Here is a 27,109-nt window from a genome sequence, read left to right on the forward strand (position 1 = left end):
ATATATATATATATATATATATGCGTGTTTCCCAGCAAAAAAAAAAAAAATATATATATGCGTGTGTGTGTGTGTGTGTGTGTGTGTGTACTTATATATGGATTATTACGATGATGACGAAAACACAGAATGTGTATGAATATGCGTCAAAATCTACAGGGACAAGAATGAATGATTTTGCGAGATATTTCGTATATTACGTCTTAAAACAAAGCACTTTCTTTGAAGATGTCACTCATATACGAAAGATCTCGTAAATCTTCATTTCTTCCTCGTGTGGCTTTACACAACATTTACAACAAGAAATCTGTTAGGAAGATTTCCGTAAAACTAGGAATTATCATTATCATCAACACAACAGCAGAGCTAATGACAGACGAGCAACTGTAAGACTGAAATCGTAGGTGGGGCACTGTGTGGTGGCAGCTGCACCAGGTGTGGTTGCAGAAGGTCTTCTGGGCCCACGCTCTCCTTCCTGAAGCCTGGCTGAGTCACACCATAACATCCTCACAACAACAAACTCATGGTTATTTCTGTCCTCGTTTCTAACACAGGATGACGTGACGCGTCTGAAATCATGCCTTTTTTTCTTTTAGGTACCGTTCTGCAGGAGTCTCACCATCTTCGGATTGTCCATTATCTTGCTATGAGAGCAGTGGGAGAGTATTGTGGTTAGAGGTGATGTCGTAGTTGTTGTATAACTCCTAACCACTTCTTACCTTTGGCTGGTCCAAGTTTGCCAGGGCCGTGAGAGTAAACAGAACCACGGGAGGTCAACCAAACGAGGCGCTGCGACAGATTATCGTTTTTCTCCGCCATGTCTCGGTTCTCCTCAAGACTTTCATATTCCTTTTATCTGTCCTATGATGTGTGTCACTCTGTACATCAATTAGGTCGTGAGTTTAATGAACACATTGGATGTGAGGGGGTCGATATGAAAAGAAAAAATATGTGAAGATATGATAGAAGTAGAGGCAATACAACCAGCAGCAGTAGAGGCAGTAGCAGCAGGAGGGGTAGTGAGGACAGCAGTAGCAATAGCAGCAGCAGCGGCAGCGGAGGACCGTAATGTGGGTCTTCAACATTACTGGCCACACGCAGGACCAGGACCCCAGCCAAGTCAAGGGGGAGGGAGGAGGGCAGCAGCACGCAGCTCGTCTCAGTACCCAGCCACCTGTAGAAGAATCTGACCGCTCCATTATTTTTCGAGCTGTGATGAGAGTCACTTCGATGTCCGTCTTGTTACTCGAAGAGCAAATTGTGAGGACTAAGTGAAGAGTGTTCAGGTCGTAAACTGTCGAGTGATATATCAAGTGTTTCATACGAGTGGACTGTTTGGATAAAGAAAAATATATAAGCCCACCTGCTCAAGTCCTTCTTATGAAAGACTATTGTGTTCGTAAACAAGTTAATCAAATCGTTCGCGTTGCTCCGAAGCGTCACGGAGCTCGCCAGCAAGTCTTGGCTCATAAACACACGCGTCGCCCACGCCCTGGGGGTCGTTGTAGTCGCGTTGCTCGCCGCCTCCCTGTGTGTACAACCTCCCTCCAGTGCCCGCCAGACTCTTGAGCTCTTGCCATTAGCTCACTCAGACCCTCCCACCCACACGCCCACAGCTACTCACGCAGCAGTTACTCACGCCCGTAGAGACTAATAAACAGCTTCCTGCGCCAACCTGCAAAATGCAGTCGGCAAAGCCCGGCAGGTGAGTGAGTCAGACAGAAGACGTTGAGTGTAGAGTTCAAAGCACCAGCTTTAACACTTCATGTGTCACATCGCTCAAATCCAACGACAAAAAGAGAGAGAGAGAGAGAAAAAAAAGAGACTACAGACGCCGTTGCTATCATTTATATCATTTTATCTCACGCCGTGATAAACACCTTTTCATGATACAGATTTCCACAAGAGTGTCAGCCACAACCCACTGGCTCAGAGACAAATGAAACTGGTTCATCGATGCATGAAGCAGGTTGCTGATGCAGACATAAGGTATTCTCTTGACTGTCATCATCATCATCTACTCTTGTTGTATATACACTGGTGTTTATTACCTTATGTCTGACCCTTCCCCCCCTCACATCGTCACCATAGATGTAACTCAACCTTTGCTCTCAGTTCCTAAACGATACTTTGAGGAAGGTGAAACACAGTGGGATCCACATCAGATGAAAAAGTATTAAGGACTTGACTAAAAGCAACAGTCTCGAAAAACATAGTTCCTCTCGCATCCATCCTGTACGTCTTGACACAAGCCACACACACACACACACACACACACACACACACACACGCACACACACACAATTGCTGTCTCTCTTCTTAATGTAAAATCACAAATTATCTTAGAGATTAACAACAAGACCTCACCCTCAGCCAACTGCTATCCTTCTTTTTCTTCTTCTTCTTCATCTTGTGGCCCTTTTGCTCATGTCATCTTCCTCGCCTCTTTATCACTCTGTTCAATTAGTGTCATTGTATGTTCTTCATTCTGTTTACGTGACCGTCAGTTCATGTCTCTCTCCTCTGGCCGCTTCCTTACCTTTCAATATGTTATTCTTCCAGTTCCTTTACCTATATATCTTTGATTTTTTGGTTATACTTACTCTCTGAAAGTCGTATCTCAATACATTATAGACTCCTACATCAGGCTCTATTTCTGTATATATCACTATCTCCCTGTCTCTGCCTCACTCTCTCTCTCTCTGTCTCTCTTTTTTTTGCCCTCCCCCCCACACTGCCTGTCTCACTGAATATCTCAAACATCATGTCATAGTTTCTTAGAGAGGTGCCATTGCCAAGTGTGGATGAGAGTTTACATAATCCTGTGTTGCAAAATACGACTGTGATCTGTGGGCACCAACTTAAACGTCTGGTGATGATGCTTAGACGATGCTAATGAGACGATGAGACTGGTGATGTTTTTAATGATGTTAATGAGCATAGTTAACAAACCACTGGGGAGGAACTGTTCAAGTTGAAGAAGATTCGATGATGTAAGGGTTTCAGATACTCATGAATGGTAGGTATAGCACGAAGTTTAGATCAAAGCTAATGGGAATAGTGAACTAAAGCTGTAAGGAGATTTCTTTAGCTGATGGAATGGTTCAGGCAATTCACTGTAAAAGAAAAAAAAATTCTCTAACGATGTATGAGAATTTTGCACTAATGATACGAGATTTATATGATTTTGATTATAAGGATGATGATGATAAGGATAGAATAATGATAATGATGATTATGATTATAATGATAATATATACAAATAACGATTTACTGAAGTACTCTCCTGTCATTTTCAAATTATTTTCTGATCAATGGAGCATTTCAGTTTCATTTCTGATTCCAGTTTCATTCTATCTATGTTCCGGAAAGAACTTCTCCTTCGTTGGTGTCTCTTTCCTATCTGATCTTCGGTCAGTATCATCATCACCAGCAGCAGGAGGTACGTAGGTGCTTTGACGTGTCCACCTGCCCACCCATCACTGTTAAAAGGAGTTCGATGAACGTCTACATGGCACTGAGATCATATAGACGCGTGAACTGCACACTGAGAGAAAGGAATACTAGACCTGTGTGCTAAATCTTGTCTGGTATTACTGTTTGCCATTACGACGTGTGAGTGGGTTAAGGGGAGCGAGTCTAACGCTCTTGAGGCCTCGTCTCTTAACACTGTGTATATGTGTCATGTCTTTATTCCTCTATACTCGAGCCTAGGTCAGGTACCCATTATATCGACAAGCCCCGAGGGCCGGATGGAGAGCTTGGTTGGATGTGGGCCGACAGCCGCGCCTAGGATTAAAAGCCAGGCAGGCCCGTGCGTGAATTATGGTCAGCAACGCAATCTATTACAACGTCGAAGCCTCGTTTGTGTATGTATGTGTGTGTGTGTGTGTGTGTGTGTGTGGGTGTGTGTGTGTGTTAGAGAGAGAGAGAGAGAGAGAGAGAGAGAGAGAGAGAGAGAGAGAGAGAGAGAGAGAGAGAGAGAGAGAATAAGAGAGATCATTACTCAAGCTAAGCGACTGATTGAGGTCAGCGAATAAGACACAGTTGAGAACTTCGCCGCTTTTGTCATGGTCTTTACAATCGCCTCACCGAAGCCCGATAATTAGGGAAAGCTTCTAAAAGCTTTTCCAATGGACCGTACCGAAGACAGAGCGAGACGCGGCCACATGGACCTCTCTCCCTGCGTCGTCACAATCTCAAGAGGATCTAATGGGAGTTTTAAAGTTAGAGTCAGCTCTAATTACCTCAGAAGAAGTTCTTGTCTTTCGATATTGGTTAATGGGGGGATGTGAACAATGATTAATGGATTCGTGTATGTCAAAATTCATGTGTGTAAATCATGCTATATTGGTTTCCAGTTATACTGACAAAGAATAAGGAAAATGTGACAGTCGGTAATACCTATTGTATAATCAATGAATTATATTGGGTAGATCTTAGCTTGTTCCTAGTGTTTTCAGAATGATAGGTCCATTGTAGAGGAATTCATATACCTATACTGTATACGTATAGTTCATATCTGATGATGTCCACTTATTTCGTATCCCTTCATCAGAATTGGACACTATTATGATATGAAGATGGGACGATTCATAGCCACTGAAAGTTACACTGGCTATGAAATCTGTCGTTTGTTTCCCAACAGTGACAAAATGTATACAGAGATGCGCCACAGGAAACAAACAGGTAACAGAACATCTATTGCCCCGTAACGAGGCTACTTGCTGTTGGAAATGAGGATCTTTAACATTCACTTCTCTCTACTTGACGACAACCGACCGATTGAAAGCTGTCAGTCAAGTCAATCCGCAACAAATGATAGAGAGAGAGAGAGAGAGAGAGAGAGAGAGAGAGAGAGAGAGAGAGAGAGAGGGACTCTGATTCTGTTATTTTCCATCGCTTGCGCACTTGAGTCGCGGGAGGAAGACAGTGAGTCACACTCACGTAAACAGATCACAGAGACCGCGGGATGGTGAGGGGTGAGCAGCTCCCATGAGTGGCCAATACAAAGAGCCGTAGGATGACGACTTATCATTATGAAACATCTGGGATAAAGGTAAAGGGAGGCAAAGCTTTTTTTTTCTTTAAATTCTTAGCGGGAAAGAGACGAGATAGGAGGTCATAGTTTCCATATATCTCGCGAGATATCTCTGTAAACAAGTGTGTTTCTTGAGAACAGATCGTCAGCGGAAGCGGGGGAGGAAAGACTACCTAACTCCCACGCAGTTACTGCTTGTTTAACAATGTTGTTAGCGGACAGTGTAAGGGTCAGAGGTTAACTCTTCAGACAGATGGACAGTCTCTTGATAATCATATACTGAGTTGTGCTTCATAACTAGGTTTTCGTTTTGCTTTTCCTGTATGTTGAGAGAAGAAGTGGCATCTTTTCTTCATTCTTTGAGGAAGATGTTTGTTAACTCGAACGACTAAAAGGTAAATTAAAGGAGGGTCTTTGAAAAGAATGGGGTTGTATCATAAGGAAAAAAGAATACATAAGATCCATGGAAAAGATGCAGTGATGTGAAATTAAGCGAAAGAGGTAAATGTGAGGCTCCTGTAAAGAAGTGCGGGTTTGCACTTTACTTGGGATGAGGTGCCATGGAGGTGAGTCATTTGTTGTATTCTGATGACGCGGCTCTGGTGGCAAACTTGCGTGAAAAATTGCAAAAGTTGGTGTCTATAGTTTGGGAGAGTGAGTGAAAGGAAAAGGTTAAGAAAATGTAAGTGCAAGCAAGGTAATGAAGTTTAGTTGGGGTTTGAAAGAGGTTGGTTAGAGTGTGAGTTTAAATGAAGGGAAGATGGAGAAAGTGGGGTGCTCCAGGCATGTGAGAGTGGATATGGCAGCGGATGGAACCATGGGAGATGAAGTGAGCCATAGGGTGGATGAGGGGGAGGGTTGAAGTCGTGGTTGGCACTGAAGAGTAAGTGAGGGGCAAAGATGGGCATGTTTGATGGTACGATAGTCCTACAGGTGTTTTATGGATGTGAAGCGTCGGCTGTAGATCAAAATGTATGGGATAAGGAAGATGTGTTAGAAATGAAATGTCTGGGGGATTATGTGGTGTGAGGAGTGTTAATCGAGTGAGGGATGATAAGGTAGGTGAGAGGTGTTGTAGAAAGAAGAAACGGTTGAGAGGTCTGAAGTGGATGTCCTGAAATGGTTTGGGTTGATGGAGAGGATGAGTGAAGAGAGGCTAACTAAAAAGGTATAAGTGTCATAAGAGGAACGGAAAGGGAGATGGAAGAAATCATGTTAGAGATGGAAGGATGAAGTTAGAGATGTGTTGAGAGGCTGAGGCCTAAGCATGCAGGAGGGTGTGAGGCGCACGGGACAAAGTGAATTGGAGCATTTTGGTTTACGAGGAAGATGTGTTTTCCGTGGGCAGAATCAAGGCATATGAAGGAATTAGAAGAAATCACAGAGAAGTCCGCCTTAGCCTCTTCTCCCGCGTGCTACATCTGCGAAACGGCGATGCTTAGCTAACCATAGCATGCATATGAAGCATTGCGACACTCATTCGTATGTGTGTGTGTGTGTGTGTGTGTGTGTGTGTGTGTGTGTGTGCATGACGAGTGTTAGTTAAGCGATGATTTCAGAGGAGAAGGTGGAGGTGCGTCATAGGGTGTAGCTGGATCAGTAATGATGATGTGTCAGGAGCCAGAATCGACATGTGGCCAATGGCACTGTCGTTCAAGCACTGACCAGACAGCTCCTCCATCTTACCACACCACCCCATCTAATTCACATCAACCTGTCTTGTTCATATATATATATATATATATATATATATATATATATATATATATATATGAGGTGATGCTTATTTTGGTACTTCTTTTTCTTCGAACTGAGAATTATCCTTAGATCTACACTGAGGGTCTTGGCATGGTGGAGTTAACACCATCTTCTCCCTCTGATAAGCCTTCAGGCCTCCCAGCCCTCTGGGCTGACCCATGTGGTCCTGTCTTCTCTCGTAGGCGTTCGGCTTCTCCAGCGGCTCCGGATGGATTACGATAACTGGTCGCAATGTCTTTGTGTGTATCGGTAAGACCACACACACACACACACACACACACACACACACACACACACACACACACACACACCTCCGTGCGCGTCATCTCTAACCCAGAAGTCTCCTACCATTGTTTCTGACATCACAGTCTAAACTTGGACGATTTCTCCCCCACCTGAGTTTCGCCTCCTCCTCCTCCTCCTCGGCCCTCGTACCTTATCCCCGACTCCGCCCAGGGACCGCTCACCTCGGGCCAACAGTTGTAGTGTGTGTGTGTGTGTGTGTGTGTGTGTGTGTGTGTGTGTGTGGGGCGTTCCGCATAGCTACTCTCTGCATCACCCTTTGTATTTTTTTGTGATGACGTAGTACGTTCTATAAAAGTTACTCAACCTCCAAGCGTTTAGCAGTTGGTCCTGTACTGTCACTGCCTTACTGAGTTTCGTGCGTTGTATTCGTATGATGATCCTCCGATGTTTTTGTGCATGTTATTAACCCGTAGACCAGGAGTTCCTGATCCTAGGATCGTGATCCCAGCTGGAGTGGCCAAGTATTTTTCTCGGGTTCGTGAAGTCGTCTCGTTCTCTCCTTCACGGGTGTCAAAACACGTCTGTCATTGTTTAGTTAGAATGTGTTACCCAGCCTGAGTTATTTTGCTCTGTATGTTTCATTCTGTCACCCTATTTCCTCAGTTATCTTAAAGATGTCTGGTTCTGATAGATACTAAATGTGCATAGATTCGCTATCTTATTCCTGGTGGGGTCGCAATGACCTAGGAAAAATCGAGGTGGGTCGTAGCAGTAAAGTGCTTGAGACAAGTCAGTGGCTTAATGATGAACAGCTGAGGCTAAAATCAGAAACGAAATCATAGTCAGCCACAGAATAACGTAGTTTACTTCGAATGTGTAATGAATAGATAGATTCCCTTAAGTAGTATTAAGTCTTGTATCATCTTAGGGAAAATCATGATAAGATAGCTAGATAGAATTCGATTACCATGTTGGCGTATCCAATGCAGAATGTTGAAGGATTCTGCACAGTTCTTGATTTTCATTAGTTTGAAATGTACGAAAAATCAATACCTAGATCGTACCTAAATGTATATAATTTTGAGCAAGGTTTTAGAATGTTTTTATCTCTCGCCGTTCTCGATTTCTCCCATGATAAGACTAATCAGTTTTTTGTCCTTTAAATATAAATACGATTATTTATGTATACACGGTAAAAAAAAAGTATCTTCCTGGATGCGCCCAGTGAATTTTGAAATGATCAATATGACATGTCTTGGATGTCCACCTTACGAATATTTCGATCAAATTATGAAATCTTTATAGCTATTATAGCAAGTGACAGAAATTTTCGCTAGCAATCGATGTATTACGCAATCATGATAGAAGGGCTACTAATGTTAGGTCGGACTTATGGGCATTTCTCAAAATCCTTCGTCCGTGGTGTTATATTGTTTCGCACAAAAAGTGTACGTGCTTAACGTTTAATACCAAGTCACTGCCAAGTGCCAGACGATTGTTTGATCAAAATATGGTTTTTTGTCATTTCTGGCTAGTCTTCATTTTGCATTTTTTCTTTTTTTTAGCAATACCTCTTTGAGGAAAATAGACACAGATGGGCACAAGTGGATGCCTTTTTCATCACTGTGAAATACGTAAAGTAAAACAGACATATAGTAAAAGTAATTTGATCAACAGCTTCCAAGATCTTGTAATTTCCACATTAAGGACAGGCTATAGGTACCTACTGCCTCTATGGACAATCTGAAGATCCTAATCATGTGCATTGTAAAGTCTGTCGCCAAAGATCTGGACCCATACTAGAACACTGTGTCTTAGATTGTGAAAAGATTTAGATCCTTTTACGGATAAGTTCAAAATTAACCCTGTAGGTAATGGCACTTCTTGCATCGAGGTCTGTAACCCCACTGAAAGAAAGACTGTCAGCTTATGTGATGAACCCAATTTATTTCTATAGCAATTCATGCATTGAAGATCTGGCCAACGAAGTCTGACGAAGACCCCTTTTGCGACCTCTGTAATCCTCTGGCGCTGCTGCTCACAGGATGAGCGTGGGGTGCACGGGTGAACCCTGCTGGTGATAACGGCACAAATCAGAATCTGGGTTGGTCAAGTGGCTCGAGAACCATCCATCGAGACGCAGCGGTGGGCAGAGAGCCAGGCCCGACGCGGCCCAGGTGAAGAACCTCTGGTATCTCTTTCTTTCTTTCCTTCTTCTTTCTTTCTTTCTTTCCTTCTTCTTTCTTTCTTTCTTTCCTTCTTCTTTCTTTCTTTCTTTCCTTCTTTCTTTCTTTCTTTCTTTCTTTCCTTCTTCTTTCTTTCTTTGCCTTTCTTGTCTCCATCTCTTTTTTTGTCTTGGTTTCAGTTTCTTACTTTTCTTCTTTCTTTCTTCCCACTTGGAGCACAAACTCCCACACTCACACAGGCACGCACACACACAGACAAGCGCAGACGCACACACACACACACACACACACACACACACACACACACACACACACACACACACACACAGATCTCTGTTATCTTCTGCTGGATAATCTTCTTATCTAGATCTTCCTGCATTGCGTCATCATTACTTTGCCTTCACTTGGACTGGATTTCATCATCGGTGCAGCTGAACAGCTTTAAGATTATGCAGGTTCCAATGTAAAACTGAGCAGTTCTGCTCGATTTTTTTTGTCACTCATGACCTTAGCATCATCCGCAAACATATTCAGGCATGAGTCCAGTCCCTCAGGTAAATAATTCACATGGATCCAGAAGAGCAAAGGTTCCAGGACGAACAGCTAGGTTGACCATGGACCAACAGCCGCAACTAAAATTCGAACCCTTGCGCTTAAGAGTGGGCGGCCCTGTGAACGCGTCACTGTCAAGAACGCTCACCGCTACACCATACCTCATACACACACAAATACAAACATATACAAAAGCACAGCATAGGCACAAACGACCAAACACGCAAGCAGTAGACTCACGCTTTTCCATGTGCAGTCAGACAATCATCCGATATACATAGTACAAAACCCTGCGCATACGAGAATGGGTCCCACACATACAACAGCCGTTGATTACATACATATATTCACAGAGGTGTTAATTCACGCAACATTTAAGTCCCCTTTGTAAGCTGCAGGAAAGAGAGAATTTTTAAACGCTAGGCCAAGTTAAAGCTCTTTCTATACTACACTTTTGAATTCCTTTCGACATAGCTGACGCGTATCTTATGAATATAAAAGGATTATGAAGGAAATTTAATCGCAATATATAAAAGATTCTACAGGTGTACTCGCCTTTAGCATGAATCACATTTCGTATAAACCTAAATAGTCAAGGATCGAGTGTATATGTGATAACGATGAAGGATATGAAGGAATTAAACATGCATAACAAATCATGTGATTTCTAGCAGTCAAAGACGTCTCGCATATTGTACAGTCAAGCCAAGAATTCCTTTTACCACTGGGTGCGACAGATTCCATTTGGAACACTACCTCACCTTTAGACTCGAGAGTGTTGGTAAGCATGACTGCGACTCCATATGGAACACTACCTCGAGAGGGTTGGTAAGCGTGATTGCAACGTCACTGCATCATGGCAAGTGACAAGGGTTAGTGTCACTGGTGCCTCCACGTATTCCCGTGTAAGGAAAGCGAAGCTATCGATATGAGGCTAGATGCTGGAACTTTGATCTCAATTACATTTTTTTTTTTACTATTCGTCAGATTTCTTTGACAATAAAGTGGTAAAAAGTAATTCATGGTCTGATTGTACTTGATATTCATAGATCATGAGACTATTGAATTTTCGTCTCTTCATGATCTAATGAACATGTTATTACACTTCAACAATTGTTCATTGTCCTTTGCAGACTCACTGTGAGATCACACTTCACTTATCTCCGAGATTGGAAAATTAACGTAAAATTACTGAAGTTGATCTTTTTTGTGTGTGACTAAAGAGGGAAAAAAGTCCTCGTGTGTGTGTGTGTGTGTGTGTGTGTGTGTGTGTGTGTGTGTGCAGTTTTCCTGAAAAAGGCAATTTCATCAGAAAACACAACGTAGAAGTCATGCAATTATAGCCACACTGCATGACGCTCCGGCAGAGAAGATGAACAAACAAGTCGGGTCAACAGAAGCCGATCCATGATCACGGTGTCAGCTAGATCAAAGACTTGAAACAAGATCGAATCCGCTTCCTGATCTGATCCGCTAATTTTTTCAAGTTTCATCTTCGTGTGTCTTTCACCCGAACCCCCCTCTCAATATTGGACACCTGACTCACTGAAGACATAGATGCTACTCCACCTCTTCTGAACACAGACGAACTTGACATGTACTGCTGGCTTACTTCCTCAGTCACCACCTCCCCACTGCACCTCACCTTTCATCCGTCGCTATATCCAGGAACCGAGGCGTTCGGAGCGGCAATACTGCACCCCAGTGGCTTTGAGTCCCTCGAGAACCATTCAGCGACGCGGGCAAACGGGACATCTGATCGCATCCCGCCTGTATGCATGAGATCCATGATTACTTCCAGCCCACACAGCTCCAGGATAAGCAGGCATCATCGCGCTTAAGACATCCTGGCACATGATCTGTCGTGACTCCTCTGTGCAGTTAATCCACGAGAATCCCAAACCCTCGGCAGAATTACGTAGATGAGCAGCTACGGATATGGACATGACACGAATTTTCAAGCACTCGTAGAGGTATTGAAACTGCTGATAAGTAAATGATTCAAGGCACTTGTTATGTAGCTGTTTCAATGAGTGTAGAAAAAATCAAGACGACCATCTTTTGGACAGTAATATGATCCCACAAGCTCTGTGCACCAGCCACCCGACCTGAGGTGGTACAGACAGACGATCTGTGTACACGTGATCTATGATGTGTTCCAACCTGAGGCTTTACTATGTACCAACCGCTTACATCACACCTTAGATGTCTTTGTTCTGTTGGATCCTGACACATATCTATCTTGCTTGAGTAATTTCTCATCTATCCATCAGTGGCTGAATGATGTGGGCTAACACGCTACACACACACACACACACACACACACACACACACACACACCTCCAATTTCCTTCCAGCAAGCAGGTTGACGCAATCATGGCTTTCCTCCTCCTTGAGACACTATTCCTCACTTCAAAGATTTCTGACTCATGATGGCACCTATATAGCCTGTGAACTTAAAGGAAAAAAAGAAACATTAACAACGATATTCTGGCTTGATATTCTGGTCGATTGTTGTGGTCAAATATGAATATCGTTTCACAAGCCTAACACTGAAGATTACCCATGGGCTCTGCAACCTAAGGGTATTATCATGATAGAAAATGATAATAATGATGATTATAATAATTCACGTTCTGTGGACTCAGAATTAAGCAAGCAAGATCCATATTTTTTTTTTTTTTCAAACGTTTTAATGAAATGCTATTATATTATGTTAAAGAGCCCATGCTAAAGAAAAAAGCCTGGTGTTTAAGTGGTTAGACTGAGTAAAATTAGACATCCATTAAGCGAAAATGTAATCCCGATATTATGTTAATCTCGTTTATTATGGAGTTCTGGTTTCATTTTAATTCGGAGAAGTTCTACACATAAGATGGACAAGTTTGCCCTGTAAGTTGGACACGCACTCCATTTTCTCTTACAAGTAAGAGGAGATACAGCAGTTTACGTCCTCCTCAACTCCGTTTTCCCTACGTTCTCTCTCTCTCTCTCTCTCTCTCTCTCTCTCTCTCTCTCTCTCTCTCTCTCTCTCTCTCTCTCCAGTGAGCGCTACACATCAGCTCCGACCCTTTTGGCCAAAAAGAGAGCAAAAAAAAAAATTTCCATCGTAAGTCCTCACAGTACGTAGGTAGCTAGGAGCGCTCGCGCGCGCGCGCGTAAAGTACCCTTACCAGTGTGGTCCGTGCTCAGCAGCATTACGTAACCACCCTCCTCATTAAGAATGACCCAATGGCCTCAAGACACGAGTGAGTAATCCTAGAACTATGTTCTTTATTTACGTCTCTTGGTCGTGGGTCAAGCGTACCGTAGCTACGCCAGGTGCTGCCTCTTTTTTTCCTAACGCATTATTCACCGGCGTAATCTATCTTTTTCATTATTCCCCATTTCAGAACATCCTGGATAGATTAATGATTCTAGATTAATCAGGTCTGTAGGTGATGTGAGAGAGTGTGTCTTTAGAATGATCTTAATGATTAATGAGAGTGAGTGACTTCAGAATTATCTTTAATGATTAATGAAGATGTTCATGATTGATCAGGTCTATACTTGATGTGAGAGTGTGTGTCTTTAGAATGATCTTAATGATTAATGAGAGTGAGTATCTTCAGAATTATCTTTAATGATTAATGAAGATGTTCATGATTGATCAGATCTGTACGTGATGTGAGTCATTGTGTCTTCAGAATTATCGTTAATGATTAATGAAGATATTCATGATTTCTCGGTCGATGAGTGATCATTATTTGTTTTTACACTAATGACCTTACAAGCAATGACCTGATGCGGTTAATATAAGCCTTACCAAACTGGGTTTTATTGAAGGAAATACATGCAATGGAAACATGTGTGGTTTTAGAATTATCCTGAACACCTAATTGAGAAGTTATCTTTATCTTTTTTATCAACTGTTGTTTGATAGAATACCGCTGCTGGCTTCAAAAACCGTAAAGACCAACCAACCAACCAAACCAATTTTATCAATTATTCATAAATCTATTAATGATATCCTTTAAAGGTGTATGAATTACCCGTCATGATCTTACATGATTTCCTTTTGATTCTGAGGACAATATAGACATATGAACATGAAATGATCGTGGTCTACATGGGTATAAGGTATACTATTAGTGCTAGTATAACTTTAGAGGTGATCAGTACCTGTGAGGCGAGAGAGTTGGATTCCTTTACCCTTGTTTAGGCTGGGTTGAACTTTTGAATTCACACTTGTATACACAGATTTGGATTAGAACTTGAAGAGGAAAACTATAGTTTGTTAGATTCTAAAGTTACTTTAAAGGAATCCTGACTATATTCTTTTTTTGTTTATGCCATTCATCATATTGTCAAACATTCCTTACGATTTTCATTAAAGGGAATTCAATCATATTCCCTTCATAAGCAAATGAATCACCGCGGTGATAATCATAAAGTTATCACGAAGACAAGCATTTAAACACCAGTTTAAACTAACAGATGTTATGATAGCTGGCGTTATTTGTTTCTCCTAACGTTAGCAGTACTCATGAGAGATGACAAGTAAACATGGGGGAGGAAATAATGCCTCTCATGCAGGCAGGTAAAAGGGAGAACGTTTCATTTCCCCCTCCTGCTGGATCTTCCAGGAGCTTTGCTGGATAATCCTGGGTAATATAGAATATTGAAGTGGTTCTACCACTTGTGTTTCTAGTTGCTAGTGAAACTGAATGAATCATTATCAAAACTGCTTTTGTATTAGTTATTGTCACCTTTGTAATGTATTTGGCATCATTTCATTATTGTTATTATTATCAATATGATTACTATTATTGATATCAAAATAATAGTTATTATCATTATCATCATTATTATTACTATCATTATTATTATTATTATTATTATTATTTTTTTTTTTTTTTTCATACTTTGTCGCTGTCTCCCGCGTTTGCGAGGTAGCGCAAGGAAACAGACGAAAGAAATGCCCCCCCCCCCCCCCCCCCCCATACACATGTACATACGTCCACACACGCAAATATACATACCTACACAGCCTTCCATGGTTTACCCCAGACGCTTCACATGCCTTGATTCAATCCACTGACAGCACGTCAACCCCTGTATACCACATCGCTCCAATTCACTCTATTCCTTGCCCTCCTTTCACCCTCCTGCATGTTCAGGCCCCGATCACACAAAATCTTTTTCACTCCATCTTTCCACCTCCAATTTGGTCTCCCTCTTCTCCTCGTTCCCTCCACCTCCGACACATATATCCTCTTGGTCAATCTTTCCTCACTCATTCTCTCCATGTGCCCAAACCATTTCAAAACACCCTCTTCTGCTCTCTCAACCACGCTCTTTTTATTTCCACACATCTCTCTTACCCTTACGTTACTTACTCGATCAAACCACCTCACACCACACATTGTCCTCAAACATCTCATTTCCAGCACATCCATCCTCCTGCGCACATCTCTATCCATAGCCCACGCCTCGCAACCATACAACATTGTTGGAACCACTATTCCTTCAAACATACCCATTTTTGCTTTCCGAGATAATGTTCTCGACTTCCACACATTTTTCAAGGCTCCCAAAATTTTCGCCCCCTCCCCCACCCTATGATCCACTTCCGCTTCCATGGTTCCATCCGCTGACAGATCCACTCCCAGATATCTAAAACACTTCACTTCCTCCAGTTTTTCTCCATTCAAACTCACCTCCCAATTGACTTGACCCTCACCCCTACTGTACCTAATAACCTTGCTCTTATTCACATTTACTCTTAACTTTCTTCTTCCACACACTTTACCAAACTCAGTCACCAGCTTCTGCAGTTTCTCACATGAATCAGCCACCAGCGCTGTATCATCAGCGAACAACAACTATTATTATTATTATTATTATTATTATTATCATTATTATTATTATAATTATTATTATTATCATCGTTATTATCATTGTTATTATTATTATTATTATTATTATCATTATCAATACTATTCCATCAAAGAAAAGTTTATAACCATCGAACTCTGAAGATCTTGTTTACAGATCAGATGAAGTAAGGGTTAGTTTTGCACCGGGTCTCAGTAAACAGCAGTCCTTATTATCATCCCTTTAACACGACGGTACGGTACCTTTCCTCTAGCACGACGGTACAATCCTTTGAGCATGATGGTACGCCTCTTCAGCACGACAGGACGTGACTCTTTGAGGGTCGTGTCAGAGTCGTACCTTCGTGCTCAAGAGTCGTACCGCCGTGCTTTATTTAGGCCTAGGTCAGAAGACCGTGTGTTCTTGTAGCCAGAAGGAAGGTTTGTTACTGGCCATCTCTCGTCGTCTTTACTCGTGCCCAACACGTGGTCTAGTGCCCTACACGTGTGTCACTTTCAACACCGCTACAGTCATCATTAAGAAGTCATGTGTGTTGGGACTGATGTACATGTCCCGACACCTGAGTACGCTGAACGACCGGCATCGTTTGCTGTAAACTGTTAGACTGTTACTGTTATAGACTGTTAGACTGTTTGTATATATCATTTTATATACCTTGGCTAATTTCGTTACGTGTTTACGATATGATTAGGTAACGTCTCACTGATGTGAATTGTTCTCGTCTAATAATATCTTTTTAGGTTTCTTATCCATCGAAACTTTCTATGTCAAGGGCCAGTGGGAGATCGTGTGTGCCAAAGAGTCTGATCTCATACTTACGTATCATCCGGTAGGTTCAAACAAGCCAGTTATGTCACGAAATGTACGTTGTAACTGCTCATCTTTGTCAGCTGTATCTTCAGTTACGTCACAACAAAGGGGGCTATGCTCCCAAGTCGCTCTTTCCTTTAGAAATTAAGTATATGGAGTAAAAGTCATCTTCGACATTGTAAGGAAGTACAATGACTTATCATTATCGTTATCATCGTTACTATTATCACCATTACTGATAATTCTGTTACTGCTATTTTCATCATTATTAGTACCATCAATAACATTCTTATTTAGGATACAATCATATAAACATTCACAAACATACACACATACTCAAGCATACATACACATCCTTCAAGTTCAGTTTCCTTGCATTATGTCGTTCATTCTCGCACTCCTCACTTGAAAGGCTTTTTCATTTGCCTAATGACATAACAGAAGGAGTGCCTCAGGTGGAGCTGGAAATGCTTTTAGCATTTTTTTTTTTCTAAAGTCTGGTAGGTTTGCAGGAAGGCAATCTTGCTCTCTTATATTTGGATCGTTATAATTTCATCTGAAATCACACCTTTCATAATTGTTTTTCTCGTATGGGGAAGTATTGTCCATAACCCTAAAGGAATGTTTAGTAGTGGTTTTTTCTTGACCCATGTAATTCATCTGTTAGATCAGGTTTCATCTGGCTGTTTCCAGATGTACAAACTCTGGAAAGGATCTCCAGTTTCAGTCCCAAATTTATCAGACTACTGATATTGAAGAATCCAAGTATATATATATATATATACGTCAAATCTACAGTTGGTCCACAGTCAACCCAGCTGTTCATCCTCAGCTGACATAGAAAGATCTATTGATAAAAGGAAAAACATTGAAGCAGTAGCTTAACAGGTAAGAACACCCTGTGTGGACACCTGAACGAAAATCAGACCTTAAGAACAGTTGGCACAAACACACAGGTTACTCTCCAACATCTTCAGCATAAGAGGTATAGTAGATGATGGTAGTAGACCGTGAAGGCTCAGAAGACGCTAAAAAGGCACTCTACGGCTCCCACAGCTCTCCATGGCACCAGACTCTGTAGTCACCTCCAGGCCTCCGCACCACGACCCCTCTTCATCCACGTTCATCAAGCCAGGACCACTCCAAAGGGGTCCTTCACAATGCAATACGTCGATCTCGACGATACTGAAAGAAAGCGACGCCGCCGACATGGCTCCAATATATAGAGTTGATATCAATCTACAGGATCACGGCTGCCCTGCTTCAGCCAGCTATCTCGGTCGCGGTTGTCGGTCCAAAGGGAGAGACGAAGAGGGCTGATGGTTCTGGTTGCTCTTCCTATGGCCACACTGCCGTCCTCCTCCACTATCACATTAGCAACCCCTATCATTAGCAACCCAGTCATTAGCGATCCTGTCTTTAGCGATCTTATCATTAACAACCCTATCATTAGCGATCTCATAATTAACAACCCTATCATTTTTTACGCGAGTGTCCCTCTTCACACCGTGTATTTGTCTTCAAACACCTCATTTTCCACTCATCCAACCTCTTGCGTCCTTTTTTCATTCACAGTTCGCGCCTTTCTTCCGTACAATACCGTCGGAGACTATCATACCATCCAACATGGCCATCTTCGCCCTCACCAACAATGAGCTCTCTATCCTCACAGTCCTTACGTCACTCTTACGTGCAGGTTAGGTACTTTTTACAACACAGGATAGCAGGATTCACCGTCCGCTCAATTAATCTAATATCATTATTGTGCATCCGTCCATGAGTCTTGTAGTAGACATCTTCTGACACTGATGGTGTGGTGTTTCTGTGTTCTGCTTCCCGTCAGCCATGAAGTACAACCCGTGTGTCTGTGTTATGGCGAGAGAGCTTTGCACTCGTGTTGCCTCGTCTCCTAAACTTGTATGTATGTATCATGTCTTTACTCCTATGCATGTGCACACACACACACACACACACACGCTCCCCAGCCCAAGCCGTAAAGGGAGGATGAACATTTGTGTGGGGTGTAGGCCAGACCGTCACGCCTGGGATTCGAATCCATGCATGTTACACTCCGGGCTGGCCCGTACTCATGGTCAGTAACGCTAACCGTTGCACATCTTCCTTCACCAACCTCACCGTCACCATCACCTGACCCCCACTCTACCATTCCTCCCCCACTCACCGCTACCAAGACTGACAATCACTTGCAGCGATCGATGCGTCTTTCGTTCGACCCAATCTCACCTATCAGCACTTGTACCTCACCCAATCAGCCCTTACGAATCCAATCACCGGTAACTTCCTCATAAATACCACATCCCATGGCACCATTTGTTGTCACCACTCCCAACACTGTGCCTCACCCTCTATCACCACCACCATCACCACAACCGCCTCACCCCTTTCACATCACAACCTGCGTCACAGTTGGCACTAGCGCACACTCCTATCAGCGTCTCAGGTAGTGGGCGAACGCTCTGGTTCACCTGACCTCAACTGACGTGTTTTACCGTCTCACCTGCTCTGCTGCAGACCCGTAAACCTCAGTGACTCGCTCGTACGCTCCTGCAAGGTGTTGAAAGTTGGAGGTTTATACGTGCCAGCAGAGCAAGAGGAGCGACCTGGTGAGCATTTCCTCGTTAGATATAATCATTCTTCCCTTTCACAAGAGATTTATTCCTTGTTTCTTTCGAGTACGTAACTTGAAAAGATGAACTGAGCGTCGCAGAAACCTCCTCTGGTGTCAGATAAAACTAGAGACAGTATGTTATTACTTAATGCGAGTGAGAACTTAACCTACTTCCTTAAGTATCATGATTTAATTACAGAGAAATGTATACACACACAGACACAGACACACACACACACACACACACACACACACACACATACATATATATATATATATATATATATATATATATATATATATATATATATATATATATATATATATGTTTATATATACATATACCTGTGAGCGTAAAACATTAAAGTGTTCAGGTCAAAATCCCATACATCAGCAGGTGTATAAAGTCGCCATGACTGTGTGTGTGTGTGTGTGTGTGTGTGTGTGTGTGTGTGTGTGTGTGTGTGTGTGTGTGTCGTGTATCACTGGAAAATGATCACTGAATACTTCCAGTGACACGGAGATATATATCAATAGGTCAAACACGGGCTCAAATACACCAGAAAAGTGATATATAAGCGACGTCGAGTATATAAAGATCTTTTTCGTTCTTAGCTGGTAATGTCTTTACGTTTCAGCTTGCATCGTAAACACGCCTTAACAGCCGATCGTAAAAGCTCGTACATTTAATCCAACATTGGTGAACGCTGCCATTAAGGGCCCTGAGCCCTGGCGCGGGAAGCCAAGCAACGCTTGCTCGCTCGCTCGCTCGCTCGCTTACTTGCTCTTCCAATATTTCGGTCATCTTGAGCCAACAACTGAAATAAGATGATCCACCTGGCTGCATCTGGCGCCCACGGGGGAGGAAAGAGAGATGCCATCACAGACAGAATTCCTCCCTCGAGTCAACACACCAGTTAAGACTCTCGCGGAAAAAAAAAATAATATCCTACGAACATTGGGAAATGATTAGATCAGAAGAGAAACATTATGATGTTATGGTGTAGCCAAATAACCGACTTGGTTTACGAAAATGAAGAGACATTCGATTGCAGTCACAATAAAACCTGGTCAACAAGCCGTGAATATATATATATATATATATATATATATATATATATATATATATATATATATATATATATATATACATATATATATATATGTGTGTGTGTGTGTGACATGAGGGTATACACATGCGTCACACTCGTACTCTCTCTCTGTTTCACCGAAGTGCGACACCGAGGGTACGTTAGCAACATTTTCAGTTGATGGAAAGTGAGAGGATACGACGATCGTTAGGGAGTTAGGACGCAGAGAGAGAGAGAGAGAGAGAGAGAGAGAGAGAGAGAGAGAGAGAGAGAGAGAGAGAGAGCAACACATACGCACACACACACACACACACACACACACACACACACACACACAAGAGTGTTCTCATTGATAATGTTGCAGAGGAGGTAACACAAACCACGTAGAGGCAACCTCACTCTGGTGTATGCCAGACCAACACACACCATCTGGTAGCGACGGTGCATGAACCCACGATGGAAATGAGGAGGGAAGAGGAAAGAGAGAGGTAGTGCCTGGGAATGGTCGGATAGGAGTAGAAAGAGAGAGAGAGAGAGAGAGAGAGAGAGAGAGAGAGAGAGAGAGAGAGAGAGAGAGGAGGGGGTGTGTCGGTCTGGTGATGGTGGAGAGGGAGTTATAGGGGGGTGGGAGGTCCCTTGTGCTTGGGGCGTGACCAGACAGGTCTTGGGTTATTTACAGAGTGGAGAGCGACTGCTTACACTAGCAGGAAGAGGAGGAGGAGGAAGATGAGGAAGACGATGAGGAAGGAAGGAAGAGCAGCAGACACGAAAGCAGGAGTAGAGAAGACAGTTGGAGAAGAAAGAAGCGAAGGATGTGAAAATAAAACAGGGAGCGAGAGGAGGTAAAAGCAGTCCCAAGGGAATGAAAAAGAAAAATGGAAAACAAAAAGCAAAACAGAAAGAAAAAGAAATGATTGAAAACATGTGACTGATGCTGGAAAAACAAGAGAGAAAATGAAGGTGAGAAGAGGAAACACGAAATGAGATGAATGAAGAAGACAGTAAAGTGAAGGAGAATGGGAAAGAGCTCGTGAGACGATAAAAAGGGGAGAGCAGGAAGAGTGAGATGAGCGAGCATGACTACTCTAAGAGGAAATTGGAGCAGACGGTAAATAAGACAAGACGAGAGACACGAGAAATGAAGAAAGGGACGGTAAAAAAATCCGTCCAGACGAAGCTTTGAGGCAATATGGGTGGACAAAGAAGATGTGAAGATATGACATCAAAAAGAAAGAATGTGAACATCATGGTACGCCAGAGGGACAGAGAGTAAAATGCGGGATATTTACGTGCTATGACGGAGGGACAGGGAAATGAGGAAAGGCCAAAGGAACGGTGTATGAATTATATCAAATAAGGTTCGAACCTTGAAGATACGTGAGGACACGTTATGTGGACGTGTACAGCCGTGAAGACGCGGTATGAGGTCGTGTACAGATGAGGTTCGAACCTTGAGGATACGTGAAGACACGGTATGAGGACGTGTACAGATGAGGTTCGAACCTTGAGGATACGTGGAGACACGGTATGAGGACGTGTACAGATAAGGTTCGAACCTTGAGGAGTCGTGAAGACACGATAGGCAGATGTGTACGGAGAATAACAGGAACAGATGAAGAAGTAGTAGTTTAAGGCAGAATGACAAGAGAAATGGTGGAGATGCCAGAAAGGCAGACGAGGGGTTGGGTGAGAAGAGTATAGTGAAGGGCGAGGCAAGATGGAGAGCAGAGTCAGGCGCGGAAGGCGAGAGGCAAGATAGATGGAAGATGGAGAAATAGGGATGCAGGTGGTAAGGAGGACAGAGCAAATAGGTTTACTAAATCAAGGGCAACAGAGGTTGATCAAGCATAGTGGAACCGTGTTTACAGAAGTAACAGTATGATAACACGGAGATAAGAGAACTGGAACAGACGATAAATGGGAAGTGGGAGGGAAAGAGAGACGGAATATTCAGATGAATGTTGAAAGGATAGGGGCAAGGAAAATGGAACAGGCAGAGGTACAACTGGAGGATGGAGTAAAATGGAGAGAAAACAGACAGGAACTCGATCGTAACAAAAAAAAAATCGAACTCGATCGTAACAAAAAGAAAAAAAGGAATCCAGGGAATCTACAGAGGAACAGGCATTAGAACTTTATTACCAGATATTAAATCTATCGAGACCTCAACACCAAAAGTAACAATGCGATTATGATTACTTTTCAAGTATAGGACAACAAGATCCCGAACATAGGGTGTCAGGTTACTGCATCCTCGCTACAGGTATGAAATGTACCCTCCCAAAGTCACGAATGATTCGAGCGATCACTATTGCAGGAAGTCATGCAAGTTTGTTTAAAAATCATGTCAAAAATGACTTGGATGAAGCACTTCTCATACTTTTACTGGATAGAGAGATTCATCAGTTCAAATTGTTTCCCGACAAGGAAAATAAAAATAAAAAAGTGAGACAATTGAACCAATTTGGAAGGTTTATCTCTGCATCAGCTTGCAATATTAAAGAGGGAGGCTATCAAGGGTCCCTGATCACCAGCTACTGTATGTATATTTAGAGAGTTAATAATGACCAACACAGGCCAACTACGACGCTAAGGCTGATGGCAATTATAACTTTCCTAACTGTCCTCAGATTCTAAGTGATCATAACCGATAGATGACTCTAGTTTCCAGTCATGTTGATCAAGAGGGGAATCGTACACTGCAGAGGGGTAAGATGACGGTCAGAAATGGGGTTTGTGAACTACCAAGGATGTCCAAAAGGACTCCTTGTGGAGAGGAAGACATACAGTTCTCAATATGTGCAAAAACACACAGTCTTGTCCACTGATGTTATGAGTCGATGATTGTCGGCTGATGGGATCCGTTACTTGAAGCGTATTCTGATCATTTACATCCTCCAGAAAGCGACAGAATGAAAGAGAAAATAATGTATAGCTGCTTTGCACTTACCTGCCCGATGATTACGATGATAAAGATGCTACTAGCTGGATCAGAGCGAGTGTTCGAAGGGTGACCATCTGGCAGAAGCGACCGTCCATGTTGCCAAAGGCCTATGTATCTATCACAGAAGCCATCAACAGGGAACACTATATTTCCATCGGCAATGTATTCACGAGAATGATGAAGCACAGAGGCTCTTTGAGGTTATATGATAATTGGGATGAGGGCCTTAAGTGTGTATCTGATTACCTCGTACAACAGCTTCTCTGTGTTAGGCTCCCAGACTGTATTGTCGAGTCCTTGTGGAAGCTTTATTATATATTGATTCGCAACACTTTTATTAGATTTATCTTCCCGAAAGAATAACACTTATTGACTAAGAATTGTTAGGTAAGTGAATGATGCAAGCATCCATATTACCATGCCAACATCTATTTTCTTTTATCATTACTATTAGTACTACCCTTCCGTCTCTGGTTGCTTGTCTGTGTAGTTTGTAATTATGTTTGCATAGACCAGTTTCTGCTTATAGAGAGAGAGAGAGAGAGAGGAAATGTGTTAGAGGCAATATTCATAACCTCATAATTCTACAGTAAAGGCTTCTGAAGTCCCCATCCTCACCAGTGCTATCAGTATTTACTGCATTTCTTTTTTCATTGGAGGGCTGTCAAAAAGTGGTAGAAGAAGACGGTTCGTTCGAGGTAGATAAAGTGGAGATAACTGTAGAGCGTGAAGACATATGGTGTTGTCTAGTTAAGTGAGAGAACGATTTATGGAACTGCTATCATTCTCTCTCTCTCTCTCTCTCTCTCTCTCTCTCTCACACACACACACACACACACACACACACACACACACACACACATATATATATATATATATATATATATATATATATATATATATATATATATATATATATATATATGTGTGTGTGTGTGTGTGTGTGTCTCACCGGGCACCGTCTGCAACAGTTTTCCCCGTGAGTGGGGCTGCATCATTAGAAGTACAGTTTCGTCAAAGAACATTTCACCCTAAAGGAGTCCACAGCTATTTCCCTGCGACTGGAAATAGCGCAATCATGGACTGCAGTAGCCTTTAGAAAGTGGACCTGGATAAAACCAGGACGTCTTTCGTAGATACTGGTCCTGGGCTGCTCTACCTTGCACACCTCTCTCGTTGACGTATTCAACTACCAAGCCTCGCTGAGGTATTGTGTGGTCTGGTATTTCACAGGTCTTCTGGTGGTGTATCCGATTCCCTTGTGTTACTATGTCGCCAGGTTTCATTTACCCCAGCGCCACAGTGTAGACTTGTTTGTGTTTACTTTTATCCACCAGTGCCTCTTTGGTACTTGTTTAGTCTGGATGATCCTCACTCTATGTATATAAGGTTTTGTTCTCGCGAGGTGTGCACTACTGGAGATTGCTGTTCGGACAGTGTAGCATCGTCTACTTGAAAGACGTCCATGCTTATGTTCTAATCTACTGGGGAAGGATAGCTTCTGTATTGGTCATAAGGAGCTATAGTGATAGGACGCTACCTTGTGGAACTCCGATGAGTCATGGGAATTCTGGTGATTTTGCGGTGTTTATAGCTATTGTTGCTCACGTTCGTGAAGGATGCTATACATAGGAATGTCTGGGTAACTTTCCTGCATGCCTATTCTAGCTTTGGCCTTTTGTAGGACAGGATTAACCTGCTAAAGTATTTCTTTATCAATATACTTGAAAGCCAATATTGTATTTGCCAGCAGACAATGTGTGTGTGTGTGTGTGTGTGTGTGTGTGTGTGTGTGTGTGTGTGTGTGTGTGTGTGTGTGTCAATATGGCGAGAGTAGCAAAGAACATAATGACTTGGCGTAGAGTTTGAGGCGAGTAGTCATCACGCTAAAATTACAGACACCTGTTGGCCTTCTGTCGCAGACCCAACTCCTCCCCTGACATAGCTTGAGGCTCAGGCGTGAAGTGGTATCTTGGATCGAATCCATTGTCAGGGTATCACTATATAGGACATGGATGAAGAAAAGAAAAATTAATCCTTCCAGTTTTGTATTAGACATGACAAAACAGACGAAGGATGATAAGAAAATGTTCTTCGGATCCTCCCTCTCATTAGGATACCTTGTTTTTCAATTTCTCAGTGTGTGTGTGAAACAAATGTAGTGTATAAACAACGTAGAGTATAAAGTTTGAATGCATCTTGATCATTTTTCACGACGAGAGTAACTGCTATACATAGCAGCTATCATGATTATAAGGAAATGCGTCTCACATTCACTCTAGCTACTAACCCAACAGCGACAACGGGAGTCGGGAGCATTCGTTTTGAATTCCACCGGACTATCCGTACAGATAGGTGGTTTTTGTTGAGTATACAAAGAAGACAATATCTTCTCCGTAGCGAATGTCCATCGTTAGCAGTATTTGCTCGTAATCGACCAGGGGTAGACACAACAGTCACTTCCACCTTGTCTGCCGGATATAGTTAGACTTTAAGATACTGTATCAGGGTTCCCTTATCGCGTTGTTTTAATGAGACAGCTTATCTGCCCCTGTCTTAAGCAGTGCATTATATCCAGTATACTCTACTCTCGTATCATCATTCCTCTCTACTTTGCTACGTTTGTTTTGGAGGTTTTGTGTTACGTAACACAGGAATATATCAGTTGCTAGGATTTGGCGTTACATCTATCTTGGGAGCTTGGCGTCACGAATCACGTCTGTTTTGCGGGATTTCGATGTTACGAGCAATATCTACATGTGCCAGTTTCCCATTCCGAACTTACACGACATCCATTATCTTCCTGATTAGTAAAGATTCCCAGTGAAGAGAAGAAAAGGAAGAATAGTATAAGGATAGACTCAGGGAACAAGCTCTTTTTGAGAGGGTGGTGTGAATTGGTGGGTTAGAGGCTGGTAAAGCTCCCTTCCAGGGCCGTTCCTATGGCGTTGGCCTGTTCCTCTGGCTTTGGCTTGCTCCTCTGGATTCTTCGTAAAGTCCTGCTGGAGACAGGGTGGTTACCCATTAGCCCTTTCACCAGCCCTGATCTGCAGGCTGCCCATGGTCATCCAAGTGACTCTGGCTTTGGCTCAACATGGGACTGAACTTGGCTTTCCTTAGTCACTAGGATAAGACAGACACTCCATGCTCGATCCCCTGGACAGGCGGGATGTGAGAACTGGTGGAAAGTGGTAAGAGAATACTTGATACGTACGAATTAGTGTGTCTGAATATTGCTAATGCATCCTGCATATTCCTGTTTATGACAGTGTTTGGCATGTGTGATGATACGATAAGTTAGAGAGAGAGAGAGATGACTGGCCCATTCAAAGTAAGAAATATCATAGTATTAAAGACACAGTGCAGAGGAACATGGCTTACTTGTACACAATAGGAAAACTATTATGGTATGCACCGAAAAGGGGGCTTACCTCTTTGACAAATAGATGATTTGATAGTGACATGGAGATTAATGCCTTCCTCTCGATCACCAAGCGAGGAAAGGACGAAGAGGAAGACTGAAATTCTAAACAAGGTTTCTGAGAGACTGTCAATACTAAAGGTTACTGATAGAAAAGAATTATGAAGAGTTTTACTCAATGTAGAGTCACCTGAACGATTTAACAGTAGAGCTCACAAGAGGGATAACGTATTAATGCAGTGAGATTGTGTGAACTGAGAGGACAAACATAAAAAGAAAAATGGGAATATAAGAAGGAGTTTGCCTTCTCCTCCTTCCCAAACGTTTTTCTAAGATGATTAGGTTAGGGTAGATTAGGTTAGGTTAGGTTTATACCCCAGTCTGAGCTGATAAAGTGGAATGTACCCAAACCCTGACCCAGCTTATCCTAACCAAGCCTAAAGAAATAATGAAGAAGGAGCGGCGAAGAGGGGACGAATCTTCAGGTAATCCGGATACAGCATAATGTAGTCAATACAGAAGTGGAAGAGTACGGCTGTATTAATGATCCAGGT

General features: G+C 42.5%; 1 protein-coding gene across 1 annotated transcript in view; it reads left to right on the forward strand.

Moving 5' to 3' along the window:
- Positions 1-1,539: 1,539 nt before the first annotated feature.
- The window catches only part of LOC139766637 (uncharacterized), a 134,560-nt gene continuing 108,990 nt past the window's right edge, over positions 1,540-27,109 (forward strand). Inside the window, exon 1 of the mRNA XM_071695513.1 lies at positions 1,540-1,705. Within this exon, the coding sequence (XP_071551614.1) occupies positions 1,683-1,705 (23 nt within the window). The 5' untranslated portion in view covers positions 1,540-1,682. The remainder of the gene's footprint in view (positions 1,706-27,109) is intronic.

Source organism: Panulirus ornatus, chromosome 58 (assembly GCF_036320965.1).
Source record: "Panulirus ornatus isolate Po-2019 chromosome 58, ASM3632096v1, whole genome shotgun sequence".
Taxonomy (NCBI): Eukaryota; Metazoa; Arthropoda; class Malacostraca; order Decapoda; family Palinuridae; genus Panulirus; species Panulirus ornatus.